Raw genomic sequence first — 14,781 nt, 5'->3', positions numbered from 1 at the left:
TAGAGAGGTTATTTTATTTCTGTATTTGGCACTGGTGCAACCACTGTTGGAATACTGTGTCCAGTTCTGGTGTGCACAGTTTAAGAAGGATATTGATAAATTGGAGAGTGTTCAGAGAAGAGTCACAAGACTGATTAAAGGATTATAAAACATGCCTTATAGTGATCGACTCAAGGACCTCAATCTATTTAGCTTAACAAAAAGAAGGTTAAGAAGTGACTTGGTTATAGACTGTAAGTATCTACATGGAGAACAAATAGTTAATGGGCACTTCAGTCTAGCAGAGAAAGGTAGAGCATGAGCCAACGGTTGGAAGTTGCAGCTAGACAAATTCAGACTGGATATAAGGCATACCTTTTCAATGGTAAGAGTAATTAACGATTAACAATATACTAAGGGTCATGGTGTTTTTCTAAAAGCTTTTTCTAAAAGCTATCCTCTAGGAATTATTTTTGGAAAGTTCTATATCTGTGCTATACAGGCGGTGAGACCAGGTGATCACCGGATCCCTTCTGGCTTTATAATCTCAAAACTAGGTACATCAATTCACATGCAAAATTCTCATTGAATTCAATAGGTGTCCTTGCCCTGTGGCTTGCTTGTGGTGCGGGCTGCAGCAGGGGCCGTACAACCCCTCTCGCAGCTTCTTGGGCCCCCTCTCATGGCTCTGTGCACCTGTGTCTGTCATTGTCGTCCTCTCCCCTCCCCCCGCCCTGCTTGCCCAATGTGTCCTGATATTTCACTCTTGCGATCTGGTCACCCTAGCAGGCTGTGGGTCCTGGCCGCCGCTGAGCCCGTTGCCAGCCTGGGGTTCCATTCATTCAGCCGGCAGTGGGCTGAGCGGGGCCAGCAGAGGGCTGAGCAGGGCCGGCAGCCAGGATCCCGACTGCCAGCAACCGGTGGATGGAACCCCAGACTGCCGGCCCTGCTCAGCCCGCCTACGGTCTGGGGTTCCATTAACCCATGCTGGCAAGAGGCTGAGCGGGGCCGGCGGCTGAGACCCCGACTGGCAAAGGGCCGGCAGCCGAAACCCCAGACAGATCTGCAGTGGGCTGAATGGGGTGGCGGCTGGGACCTCAGCCCGCTGCCAGTCGAGGTCCCAGCCGCCGGCTCCACTCAGCCTCCTGCCGGCCTGGGTGAACGGAACCCCAGGCCGGTGGCTGGAACCCTGGGTGAACGGAACCCCAGGCCAATGGCTGGAACCCTGGGTGAACGGAACCCCAGACCGTTCACCTAGGCCAGCAGGAGGCTGAGCAGGGCCGGCGGCTGGGACCCCGGCTGGCAGGAGCCGGCGGATGGAACCCCAGACTGGCATTGGGCTGAGCCTGCTGCTGGTCTGTGGGGGGTTCCATCCGCCGGCTCCTGCCAGACGGGGTCCTGTCCACCGGCCCACTAAGTCCACTGCTGGCCCCGCTCAGCCCGCTGCCGGCTGAGTGAACGGAACCCCAGGCTGGCAAAGGGCTCAGCAGCTGCCAGGACCCACAGCCTGCCATTAAAAAAAAAATCGGCTCGCGTGCCACCTTTGGCACGTATGCTGTAGGTTGCAGACCCCTGTTCTCGTGTATATAGTGTATACTGTGTGTACTGTACTCTATGGTAATTTTCACTATATGCAATTTTCCTCTTACGCGCTGACCTTAGAACCTAACGTAAGATGTGACTCCACTGTTGTGTAAAAAAAAAAATTTGGGACACCGCTTTTTGGTGCCCCCAAATCTTGGCATCCTAGGTGGCCGCCTAGTTAGCCTAGTGGTTACACCGGCCCTGCTCACAACACAGCTACAACTACACAGCATACAATCTCTCCTCCCAGTTTGCCCATATGTAAAATGGGGTAATAATACTTCCTTTGTCTTATCTATTTAGATCGTGAAATTTTCAGAGTAGTGAATGTCTCTTGATGTGTCTGTATGGTGCCTAGCAAAATGGAGACCCGGTCTTGGTTGAATGAAGCCTCTTGGCAATACCATAATGCAAATAATCAAGAATAACGATAATAATGGACTCCCCCTGACCTCAGTTTGATTCCTAAAGTCATATGCATGGAAGGCAAATGACAAAAGTCTGTGAATTTACAGAGGAACACTACACCTATAAAACTAATTCAAGTTATTGCTTTATTCTCTATTCTTGGGTCTACGTTTTTTTAGCTGTTAATTTTTCCTCCCATAGGCATTATTCCGAACAGTTGCCATGATGGTTCCAGATTATGCTTTAATTGGTGAAATTTCACTTTATTCAATGGGATTTCTTGATTCTAGAAGGTGAGTCATATTCAATTTTCCACTTACAGCTGGCTCTGAAATTCCTCAGGAGGCTAACCACTCTGTGTTTGGGGTGGTGGGTGGGGAGTATGTGTGTGTGGTGTTGTTTCTACTGATAATTTGGACTAAATTTTCCAAGTGTTGTGTAAATATTTATCCAGGCAACTGTTCTGTTCAATTAAAATCACGTGATTAAATCCATATGCATTGCTTTGAAAATGAACACCTTAATGGGTATTTTCTGATAATCCATCTCAAAAGACCTGCATGATATTAATTGATTCAAGTTTGTAAAACAACAAAAGCACACAACAAACCTTTGATCTGTACCTTGGCTATCATCGGTGAAATGTACCCCTAGGTGGAGGCCAGCCCAAGGTTACACTTTACTTAAGGCTTACTTAAGCCTCCATAAGTAGTGTGTAAACCTTCTTCTGGAACTTGGCACAGAGGTGAATTGTCACTCTGTGCAAATTAAGTTTTATGTATTTTTGAGGCACGTGAACAGGGGAAACAGCATTTCAGCTGTTACTGTTTTACAAAGCCCAAAACAATGGAGAAATCTGTCATTTAGATTTCTATACATTTTGGGGCATGTCCTCGGGTGTAAACTGACATCATTCCATTTACTTCAAAGATCTGGGCTTTAAATATGCAAATATTTGATATATTTGGCATTATATTTGCATTTCACACACCATATTTTAACATCCACAGTCTTGCCCAGAAAATTGTTGCCACATACCGTCTTTGCTCTGAGCAGTTATCATCTCAGCATCACTATGACTATGGAATGCGTGCTGTTAAATCTGTCCTGACAGCAGCAGGAAACTTAAAACTAAAGTACCCAGAAGAAGATGAAAGTGTATTGTTACTTCGAGCTTTGCTGGATGTTAACTTAGCCAAATTCTTGGCACAAGATGTTCCTCTCTTTCAGGTAAGATAACAGGTAGATGCATTCAAATACTAAGTTATAAGAACCTAGAAAGACAGATAGATGGGACTGCCATGATAAACTAAGAAAATTTAAATTAAATGCTTTAATTTAAAACGGTTTTGCCCAAATTCTTTCATCATTACTACTGAAGTCAGTGGGGTTGCACCAATCTAATTGTGGGCACAATTTGGCTCTTAGTATTGTTTTGAAAAATGAACTTATAGCAATGACAGGAGTTACCTTTTGAGTTACCTTATGATATGTTGCATGCCATTGACATGATCTCTTGTAACTCCATTAACTCATGCCAATGAAAACCATTCTTTGCTAATTTTGTATATAAGGATGTGTCTACATCAGGGGTAGGCAACCTATGGCACGTGTGCCGAAGGCGGCACACGAGCTGATTTTCAGTGGCACTCACACTGCCCGGGTCATGGCCACCAGTCCGGGGAGGCTCTGCCTTTTAATTTAATTTTAAATGAAGCTTAAACATTTTAAAAACCTTATTTACTTTACATACAACAATAGTTTTGTTATATATTATAGACTTATAGAAAGAGACCTTCTAAAAACGTTAAAATGTATTACTTGCACGCAAAACCTTAAATTAGATGAATAAATGAAGACTCGGCACACCACTTCTGAAAGGTTGCCGACCCTGGTCTACACTATGGAGACTATATTGGCATTGCTAAGTTTCTGTAGCTATGTCAGCATAACCTTGTAGTGTAGACGGAGTCTACACCAATGGAAGGGTTTTTTTCACCACTGTAGGAACACCACCTTCCTTAGGTACAGTAGCTATGTCGACGGAAGCATTCTTCCATCGATATAGTTTCATCTATGCTGGGGGTTAAGTCAACATGGCTGTGGCACTCGGGGGTGTGGATTTTTCACACCACTGACCAATGTAGCTACATCGACCTAACTTTTAAGTGTAGGCCAGGCCTTAGCTTTGTATTGTGAAGGAGATGGGGAAAGTTAAATTGCAAGTGTCATAACTATTAAGGGAAGGGTAACAACCCTCCTGTGTACAATACTATAAAATCCCTCCTGGCCAGAGACACCAAAATCCTTTTACCTGTAAAGGGTTATGAAGCTCAGGTAACCTGGCTGACACCTAACCCAAAGGACCAATAAGGGGACAAGATACTTTAAAATCTTGCGGGGGGGGGGGGAGGAAGGAGGAGGACTGGACCGGACACCAATCCATGCTCTCCAAATCTTTCTGAACAAGTCTCTCATATTTTAAACTTGTAAGTAATAGCCAGGCAAGGCCAGGGGCGGATTAACAAATTTGCCGCCCCTAGGCCATCAAAAAATTGCCGCGCCCCCGCCCCCCACCAGCTCACCTCCGCTCCCCCGTGGCAAGCCAGGGAGGGAGGGGGGAGAAGGGGAGTTGCGGCGCGCTTGGGGGATGGCGGCGGCGGTGGAGCAGAGGTGAGCCGGGGTGGGCCGGGGAGCAGTTCCCGGCCCCCCATTACTCCCCATGCCCTAGCTCACCTCTGCTCCACCTCCTCCGAGCGCGCTGCAACTCGCTTCTCCCTCCCTCCCACAGCGGCAAGCCTGGGAGGGAGGTGGAAGGAGGGAAGCGTGGCGGGCCTGGGGGAGAAGGCGGGCCGAGGATTTGGGGAAGGGGCAGTGTTGGGGAGGGGGCAAAAACAAATTTGCCACCCTAGGCCTAGGCCTTGGCCTTGTTGGCCTAGGCGATAATATGCCGCTAGGCAAGGCATATAAGTTTATCTTTGTTTTTCTCAACTTGTGAATGTTCCTTTGCTAGAGGGAGGCTTACCCCTGTTTTGCTGTAACTTTGAAACTAAGGCTAAAGGGGTTTCCTCTGGGCTCTTTGAATCTGATTACCCTGTAAAGTTATTTTCCATCCTGATTTTACAGAGATAATTTTTACCTTTTCTTTTTAATAAAATCCTTCTTTTAAGAACCTGACTGATTTTTCCATTGTCCAAAGATCCACGGGTTTGGTTCTTTGATCACTTTGTAACCAATTGGTTAGGATATTATTCTCAACCCTCCCCAGGAAAGGGGGTATAAGGGCTTGGGGGGATATTTTGGGGGAAGAGGAACTCCAAGTGGTCCTTTCCCTTTTTCTTGTTAAATCACTTGGTGGTGGCAGAGTATCAGATTTTAACCTAAGCTGGTAGAAATAAGCTTAGGGGGCTTTCATGCGGGTCCCCACATCTGTACCCTAGAGTTCAGAGTGGGGAAGTAACCCTGACAGCAAGCAATAGAAAATATTTTGTTTGGAAGTCAGAGTGAAAACCATGGTGTTATTGCTAATGTTATGCTTCCATAGAAGGAGGATAATCAATGTTTCAGGCTTCAAAGCCATCCGTATTAATTATAAAGCCATCCATATTAATTATAAAGACCTAAGATCTGGACTTTTGAAAAAAGTCACTTCTGTGAAGTAAAAGAACACATATCTCCCCATTAGTCATTTAATCTCTCCACTCCCCCAATACATTTAAAGGTAGATTTTCAGCAGTTTTGCAGGAGCAATTCATGCCTGTATCATTTGTGACATTCATTCATTTGTGAGTGCAAAACAGAGTGCCTTCACCTCTATCTGATTGTGGGTACAAGTGAGTCAATTAAAGGCACAACTACTGAGGTTTGCACCTGCAGTTAATTTTGCAGGTCCAAAAATGTGGGTGCAATTAGTGCCTTTAAATTAGGACTCAGTCCAGCTGAATACATTCCCCCTTAAAGTCCTATTTCCTACCATATTCTATGTATTTCTTAACACTCAGTTCTGCCTTTGTTTTTGTTAGTCTGCTTTTAATAGTATCCTGTTTTTTTCATTAACAGGGTATCATATCTGACCTGTTTCCTGGAGTGGTTCTTCCTAAACCAGACTATGAGCTGTTTGTGCAGGCACTGAGTGACAATATTACAAAAATGAATCTTCAACCAGTTCCTTGGTTTATTGGAAAAATTATTCAGGTATTTAAAGAAAATATTCATCACATCTGAAAAAAGATAATTTATGTATAAACTATTAAAGTACCTGGCTGAATCAGGGCCTAAATTAGTAGCTAGCAGAGCATTACTGAAAGCTTATCTATACAAAGTGAAAACCACAAAATGTACAGACATTGATATGCCAGAAAAAAACTCCACTCTCTCGAACAGTAAGTACAAGTTGGTCAGTAGATATTGCCCCCTTCCATGTGCCAAGGGTACTCATATTTGCACGCATGTCTCAGGTCATATGACTGGAGCCAGCAAATGAAATTCAGTCTTACTAAGGGAGCCAATGTGCCTTAGCATTGAGAGCACTGGACTAAGACTCATAAGACCTATGTTCTTTCCTGGCTCTGCTACTGGCCTGCTGGGTGACCTTGAGCAAGTCAGTTCATCGCTCTATACCTCAGTTTCCCCATCTGTAAAATGGCAATAATGATACTGACTGTCTTTGTAAAGTGTTTTGAGATCTCGGTACTGTTATTACTGCCACTCATGGGTTGTGCCTTTATTACACCCACTGCTTTAACTTTCACCCTTTTATTAGTTGCTTTTCCTGATTTGAAACCAAGTTAGTTAAACAGGTACAAACAGTTAGGTGGACACTCTTGTTCTGGTTTAAACCAGACTTATTTTGGTGTAGCTTGGGTCAGTTAGCAATTGGATTAAGCTAAACTGAAAAAAGGCACTCTTAAATTAAAATAATAATGTTTACCAGGGGTTTGCACTAGTTTAAATCAGTTTAAAAACAAATTTAAGTTAAACCAGTGGAAATTTCTAATGAAAACAAGGCCTGAGTTGGAGTAATTTACACTCTGAGGAGGCAGGAAGTGTAATTATGCTGTCTTAGACTCACCTCTGAGTTTGGCCTTAGGATCCTTAAGGGTAGGAATGTCAGTGTTTGTGTCTAGATTGGCTGATCTGCTCTTTCACACAATGTAGGAGTGCAAGAGAGACGTAGTTTCACACACGTTACATTCAGTTCTTTAATATATTTAAGTATAAAACTCATGTCATCAATACAGATTTATGAAATGATGCTGGTGCGCCATGGATACATGATTGTTGGAGATGCTTTGGGTGGAAAGACCTGTGCTTACAAAGTGCTAGCCGCAGCCCTTGGTGATTTGTACATAGGTAAAAATAAAAAGCCTACTGAAGATTTCTCATAAAAAATTAATTCTATGACCAATGAATTTGCTGTACAAAGACTCGTTCAGGTTGCTAATTCTGCTGTTAATGGGTTGCAGAATAGAAGAGAATTTGGATATGCTGGAATAAGATTGGAAAACCTCAGTTAGAAATATTCTTCTTTCTGATCACACGAATATGCAAAAAAGTCAGTTACACATTTTGTTAAGCAGTATATTTGTGCACAGTAGTCATGCAAAACTAGCAGCAATAGCCTCATCAAACAAATCTCTTAATGTATGGTTCTTCTCTGGAAAATGACTGCAAAAATGGCACCTCTTTGCTCAACAGATCTATTCCCTGGGAGAGATTTTGTGAAGCTCTCTCATTAATGCACAATCAGTTTCCATTGTGCTTCTGTCCTTTCCTCAATTTTTACCTTGTGCTTGTGCACACAACACTCTGGACCTGCCTTGTGCAGCAATAAACTCTATGTGTAAGTAAAGGAAGTCATTACTTACTGCTAGGTAGCTTCCACATGTAAGGTCTATTGGGTGGCTTCACTGGGATTCTATCAGGAATGTTCCACTTCTAAACTTCATTAATTAAAAATATTTTTAAAGAACTTTTGCCTTCTATCTAGCTAATCAATGTAATCTATTTTTAATTCCTACCTAGCAAATTCCATGGATGAGTTTGCTGTTGAGTACAGAATTATTAATCCCAAAGCTATTACAATGGGACAGCTGTATGGGTGTTTTGACCCCGTGAGCCATGAGTGGACAGATGGAGTCCTTGCAAACACCTTCAGACAACAAGCATCTTTAACCACAGATGACAGAAAGTGGATTATATTTGATGGACCAGTGGATGCAGTTTGGATAGAGAACATGAACACTGTGCTAGATGATAATAAGAAGGTAGCCATCATTTTTGCCTGTTACTTTAGCGTGTGAATGCACATAATTAATTGCAGTTGTTTGGTTATTGCAGTTAGTGATCTGACGCTTTTAAGTAAATTGAAATACATGAATTCATCTTTCTAACTGGAAATTCTAGCTGGAGATTTGTTTATTCACAAAATAATAATTATCTTAAACTGCTAAAAGAAAAAGGATTGCTTTTTATTGTGGAATATATAAAGAGCTGGCTAATGCTTCATTTTCTCTTTTTCTCCCAAGTCTGCAAGACTTGGCAATAACAAATGGAGAGCTCTCTAAGACAGAATTCTATAAATATCACATACTACGGGAACATGAATGAATGAATAAGAACTGACACTAAATGGGATGGCTGTTCAGTGATTTTATGATAAGCACTGCTATAAGTGAATGTTCAGCTATGATATGATTAAGCCATGTTTGCTTTCCAGCTGTGTTTAATGAGCGGGGAAATAATTCAGATGAGTTCCAAAATGAGTTTAATCTTCGAGCCAGCTGACTTGGAGGAGGCATCTCCAGCAACTGTCAGCAGGTAACAATAACCCACCCAAAGTCTGAACTATCTCACACAATGTACCTGATGCATTTCAGATACCTTACTGCACCATGACTACTTTTTTTTCCAGGTGTGGTATGATCTATATGGATCCTAATCAGTTAGGTTGGAAGCCTCTGAAGGATTCCTACATGGACACGCTGCCCCCAAATCTGCAACAGGAGCACAGAGAACTGGTGTGAACCTTTTTTTTTTCATGTGTCACCCTTATAACTTTTACTTTAAAGGTAATCTTCCCACTATGTCCTAGTATGTCCTATGGGCTTCCAAGTAGGCACATTGGGTAATGTTTTTAAAAGCGCCTCAGTGAATCAGGACACAAAGGGTATGTCTACATTGCAATCAGACTGCAGCACATGTAGACATAACCACACTAGCTTTGCTCTAGCTAGCTTGAATAACTATGCCAGTGAAGCTGTGGTAGCATGGGAGGCAGCACAGGCTAGCTGGCCAAGTACATGCCTAGCATCCCAGATGGGCTTGTACCTTCTATGCTGCCACCTCTACTGCCATGGCTTCGCTGCAATAGAACAAAGCTAGTTCGGGTAAGTCTACATGTGCTGCAGTCACACCTCTGATCGCAATGAAGACATACCCTGAATCCCAAGGGGCTCCATAGGTAGTTTGCCTCACTTTCCCCACTTTCCCATCTTTCCATCCAAAAGCCCACACAAAGCAAAGGTTTCTCTTCCTCCTCCCAGGCCTTCCTGCCTGGCATCTTTTCTGCTTTGGCAGGCCACTCCCAGGCCCTGCCTGGTCAGAGTCTCAGTCCTAACTCCCAGGACTCTCTGCTAGAACCTGCTCACTCTCCTAGCAGTCTCTAATCCCTGGGCTCCTTTCCACTTTTGAAAATTATATCCAATATTACATGGGGTTTAGTGATGTGTGAGACTTCACTAACAGAGTCCTAGTGCATGATAGATGGAGATTATGTGAGCCAGGTCCAGGAGAAGGGGGGTGAGAAATGTGCATTAAAAATGCACCTTCACCTGTTTGGGGCAGTCAGATACGAGCATGAGAAATGCATATATTAATAACATTCTTATCATTCTGGGTCTGCTTTTGCAAACCCTTACTCACTAGAGTAGTTCTTACTGAGTAGAACAACTCAGATGGATCAGTGGTGCTCATGTTCGTGTAGTGCATTTACAAATGAGACTGAGGATTTGCCGGAATAGGTTCTGAAGGTTATATAAGCATTAAACATTGAGTTCAGTGGGGGAGGGTCAGGCATTAAAAGGCCAAACAAACTTTTCTGTGTTGGGCCTAGAGCTGGATGAAGCCATAGTTTTCTGTGATCTGCCAGCCCCCTTCTTCACTGTTCAATGGAAGAGCAAACAGGAGCTGGGACCAAATTCAGAAAAGTGCTTAGGGATGGGGGAATGCTGCCTGATGTTGGTTAAGAAGCCATTCCTGTCCCTTTATAAACTATCTGAAATACCCTTGGAAAAGGCCAAGATAGAGGCAGAGGAGAGGTTGGGCCATGACTTCCTGCACCCTGCATAAGTCAGCAGAGCTGGCTTGCTGTAGAGGGTAAGCGATGATGCTTCACTTACGGCAGTGGTCACTGTGACAGGTTGGATCACAGAAACCCCCTTGGGAGCTGCCACCTGATGTGCAAAGACTACCCCTGCTTCTGTTTTCCCTGCCAGCTCAGGACTCCAGCACCCTGTCTTGCTGAGCCAGACACTCCTGTCTGCTCCAATACAGACCCAGGGTCTGAATCACTTGTCCCAAAGCTGCAGGTTTACCTGAAAACAGCTCACAGAAGTGTGCTTGTCTTTAGCACTCAGATGCCCAACTCCCAAGGGGGTCTAAACCCAAATAAATCCGTTTTACCCTGTATAAAGCTTATGCAGGGCAAACTCATAAATTGTTCGCCCTCTATAACACTGATAGAGAGATATGCACAGTTGTTTGCTCCCCCAGGTCCTTAATTAATAAGGAAAAAAGTGATTTTATTAAATACAGAAAATAGAATTTAAGTGGTTCCAAGTAGTAACAGACAGAACAAAGTAAGTCACCAAGCAAAATAAAATAAAATGTGCAAATCTATGTCTAATCAAACTGAATACAGATAATCTCACCCTCAGATAGGGTGACCAGATCACCCAAGTCAAATATCGGGACGTGGGGGGGCGTGGCGGGAGGGGGCAGGGCAAACCCCCCCTTTCCTCCACAGGTGCTGGAGGGAGCCCCGGGAGACACAGGGGAAGTGCGGGGCCGGGGTGAGTGAGAGTCTGGTCTGGCCCCGAGTGCAGGCAGGACTCAGTCAGGTGGTAGGGAGAGTAGGGGGGCAGCCCGCGGGGCCAGGCAGCGGCAGTTCTCCCCCCCAGGCAGCGGGACACGGGAGCAGCCGCTGCTGCAGCTCCCACTGCTGCGGGGGGAGGAAGCGCCAGAGCTGCAGCCGCCAAGCTTGTCCATCGGCCGCTTCCTCCCCCACGCTTCCTCCTCCCTACCGCCCGACTGAATCCTGCCTGCTCGGGGCCAGGCCGGACTCTCACTCACCCCGGCCCCGCGCTTCCCCTGCGTCTCCCGGGCCTCCCTCCACAAGCGCCGGAGGGAGGAGGAATGGCGAGCCTGGGGAAGAGGTGGGGATTCGGGGAGGGAGCCAATGGGGAAAGGTGGGGGTAGAGTCGGGGTGGGAGTGGGGCGCAAGCACTTCCGAGCTCTGGAGTATTTGCTTGTTTGTCCAGTGTCCCGACCTAATGTTGGTCGGGACGCGGGACAAACAAGGAAATATCGGGACAGTCCCGATAAAATCGGGACGTCTGGTCACCCTTCTGTCAGAGATGCTTCAGTAAGCTTTTTCTCAGACTGGACACCTTCCAGGCCTGGGCACAATTCTTTCCCCTGGTACAGCTCTTGTTGCAGCTCAGGTGATAGCTAGGGGATTCTTCATGATGGCTCCTCTCCCCCCTTTGTTCTGTTCCACCCCTTTATATATCTTTTGCATAAGGCGGGAACCCTTTGTCCCTCTGGGTTTCCAGCCCCCCTCACTGGAAAAGCACCAGGTTAAAGATGGATTCCAGTTCAGGTGACATGATCACATGTCACTGCAAGACTTCATTACCCACTTGCCAGCACACACATATACAGGAAGACTCACAGGTAAACACAGCAATCTGCAGACAATGGGAGTCATCAAGATTCCAAACCATCATTAATGGCCCACACTTTACATAATTACAGTAGGCCCTCAGAGTTATATTTTATATTTCTAGTTTTAGATACAAGAGTGGTACATTTATACAAATTGGATGATCACACTCAGTAGATTATAAGCTTTGTAATGATACCTTACAAGAGACCTTTTGCATGAAGCATATCCCAGTTACATTATATTAACTTATTACCATATTTTTCTAAAACTATCCCAGTTACATTATATTCACTTATTATCATGTTTTTATAAAACCATATAGACTGCACAACGTCACAGTCACACTCTCCCTGCATACTGGGGAGCTCCAGAAGACATTTCATAATGGGATGAGGTGACTATGCACTACCCCCAGTGCCCTTAATGGTCTGATGGAACCCTGGTCTTTGTTCCTTCTGCTGTATGCTTACTAGACCTTGGATTTACTTTCTCAGATTATCCTGTAAACCTCAGTGAAATGCGGTCTTCCCATATTTAGTCCCTTTGCCTGGGTGGAGTAACAGCTCTCCAAGGTGGAAAGGTCCTTCTGCTGTCTGGATTAATAAGAGGAGAACAAACTTCCTATTCCAAACCATTTATTTGCCTGTGACAAAAACAGCTTCTTTCCACTGTCAGGCTCTGTGGCAACTCCCATAGTGCCTTGTCAAGGCCACTCCCCAATCTCCCCCACCACCAACCCAGGCAGAATTATTGGTGCCTTAAGGATCCACTTTTATTGAACAGCTAAGTCAAATAAACCTTTGATACAGGTCTAGGTAAGTAAGGAAAATAATGCCACTCCTACACTGTTTTAAAACTGTTTCCTGTTCCGCTTGCAGATTGATGACATGTTTATGTGGCTAGTCCAGCCTTGCTTGGAATTTATTCGCCTTCATTGCAAAATCATAGTACAGACATCCGCTATCCATCTAACCTATAGCATGATGAAACTCTATACCTGTCTGCTCGGTCAGTATCTTTTAATGCTTCAGCCTCTTATTTTTTCCTGATATGTCATAAGAATAGAAAATCCAGGCCACTAGAGACAAGTTAATGCTAGAAGACTTCATTTTGAATGAAGCAAGTGCTTTGGGGGTGTGGATCATATGCCATAGGTCTTTTTCACTGACCTAGTAATAACAACAGTCTTTTGCGCCTTATATAGCACCTCTCAACTCAGGATCTGAGAGTACTTTACAGGCCTGAGTAAGGCATTGTGGGCATGGCCCCAGATGTTTAGCATGCTGTTTGCTAGCATCCTAATGAAATATTTAGAACTCCTTTAAATATTTCCCATTCATTCATTTTTAACTGAAAACAATATATTGCACCATCAAAACAGGGCCAGAGTCTCACCTGGTGAAAAATGACATAGCGCCATTGAAGGCAATGCTGAGGATCTGGCTTAGAATGATTTTTTTACGAAAGCAGATTTTGATCATTTAACCAAGATTTGAATGCATTTTTTAGATGAAATAAGGAAATCGGGTGAAGAAGAAGGTGAAACCATGTCTAGTCAGCAGATCATCTTATGGCTACAGGGGCTTTTCCTTTTCGCATTGGTTTGGACAATTGGTGGGACCATCAATGCAGACAGCAGAAAGAAATTTGATCTGTTTTTCCGCAACTTGCTCATGGGAATGGATGATGAGAACCCACGCCCCAAAAGCCTGAAGCTCACCAAAAACAACATCTTTCCGGAAAAAGGTGTTTCTACATAAACTGTATTTGTATTGCTTAGTCTTGCTTTACAAACCCTGCCAAATCCTCTCTAGCACTGCCGGGCAGACTGGGGTGCCTGGCACTTTTCCTTTGCTGCGGAGATCCTGCAGCCATGCCTGAAGGATACACTGTGGGGAGCTCTTTTTTGTTGCTCTAACAAGAGGAGCATGTGCCCCAGATTGACCTAAACGGTGAAATCTGTTGCAGCTAACAACTTCCTGACAGTGAGGTTCAATGGGAGAGGAGGCTATTCAGTGTTATTTAGGAGGCATTCATCGCCACACAGGCCATGTGAAGAACTGAAAATCAGGAAAATTCTTTCATTTGATCATTTCTACCCTTGTACTAGAAAGGACTAGGGGGAAATACTGTAGATGCTAAAGTGACATGACATTATTTTGACCGTCTGTTCAGTCAGTTTTCCTATATTCTGTGTTTTGTTTAACAGGGAGTGTGTATGACTTCTATTTTCACAAGCAAGCCAGTGGACAATGGAACATATGGACTGATTACATCACTAGGGAGGAGCAAAATATCCCTGCTGGTGCAAAGGTTAACCTTTTTTTTTCATTATAGAAAAGAACTCAGTGATGAAAACAGTGTTATGAAATGACAGAGCTACAAGTCAGTTACATTTGATAGCTATGATTAATTTATATATGACTTCTTTCTGCTTACTGTGTAGTGTCTTAAGCTGTATGGGCTCTCTCCCGCTTAACCCTTGGTTCTGATGTCAGACCTATATTTAAATCTCAGTACAAAAGGTAAATATGGAGCATAAGGGTGATCTTGTGGTGAAAGATCTGGGCTCAATTCCTGGCTTTGTTACAGAATCCTTGTATGACCTTGGGCAAGTCACTTAACCAAGAAGCAGCCTCTGATTTTTGGTGCCTGTTTTTGGGTGTTCAGGTTGAGACCTAGTGTAATACAACATGAATTAATCAGCACTTCTACATGAATTGACTCACAGCTTCCTTAGGACGGGGAGGCCAACTTAGGGGGTCCAAGAAGCCTGAACACTGGAGAACAACCCAGAACAGAGGCATCCACATTTTAATGGCAAGCTTTGAACTTAATCTCTCTGTGCCTTGGTTTCCCCATCT

General features: G+C 44.2%; 1 protein-coding gene across 1 annotated transcript in view; it reads left to right on the top strand.

The window, feature by feature from the left end:
* The window catches only part of DNAH3 (dynein axonemal heavy chain 3), a 117,987-nt gene that overhangs the window by 70,800 nt on the left and 32,406 nt on the right, over positions 1–14,781 (top strand). Inside the window, exons 33-42 of the mRNA XM_054040941.1 lie at positions 2,173–2,264; positions 2,982–3,201; positions 6,031–6,165; positions 7,212–7,323; positions 7,996–8,237; positions 8,690–8,790; positions 8,885–8,990; positions 12,796–12,925; positions 13,427–13,663; positions 14,127–14,230. Coding sequence (XP_053896916.1) covers positions 2,173–2,264; positions 2,982–3,201; positions 6,031–6,165; positions 7,212–7,323; positions 7,996–8,237; positions 8,690–8,790; positions 8,885–8,990; positions 12,796–12,925; positions 13,427–13,663; positions 14,127–14,230 — 1,479 coding nt within the window. The remainder of the gene's footprint in view (positions 1–2,172; positions 2,265–2,981; positions 3,202–6,030; positions 6,166–7,211; positions 7,324–7,995; positions 8,238–8,689; positions 8,791–8,884; positions 8,991–12,795; positions 12,926–13,426; positions 13,664–14,126; positions 14,231–14,781) is intronic.

This window comes from Malaclemys terrapin, chromosome 10 (assembly GCF_027887155.1).
Source record: "Malaclemys terrapin pileata isolate rMalTer1 chromosome 10, rMalTer1.hap1, whole genome shotgun sequence".
In the NCBI taxonomy this organism is placed as follows: Eukaryota; Metazoa; Chordata; order Testudines; family Emydidae; genus Malaclemys; species Malaclemys terrapin.
The sequence above is the reverse complement of the archived record's forward strand: the minus strand, read 5'-3'. Positions and strand labels throughout refer to the sequence as shown.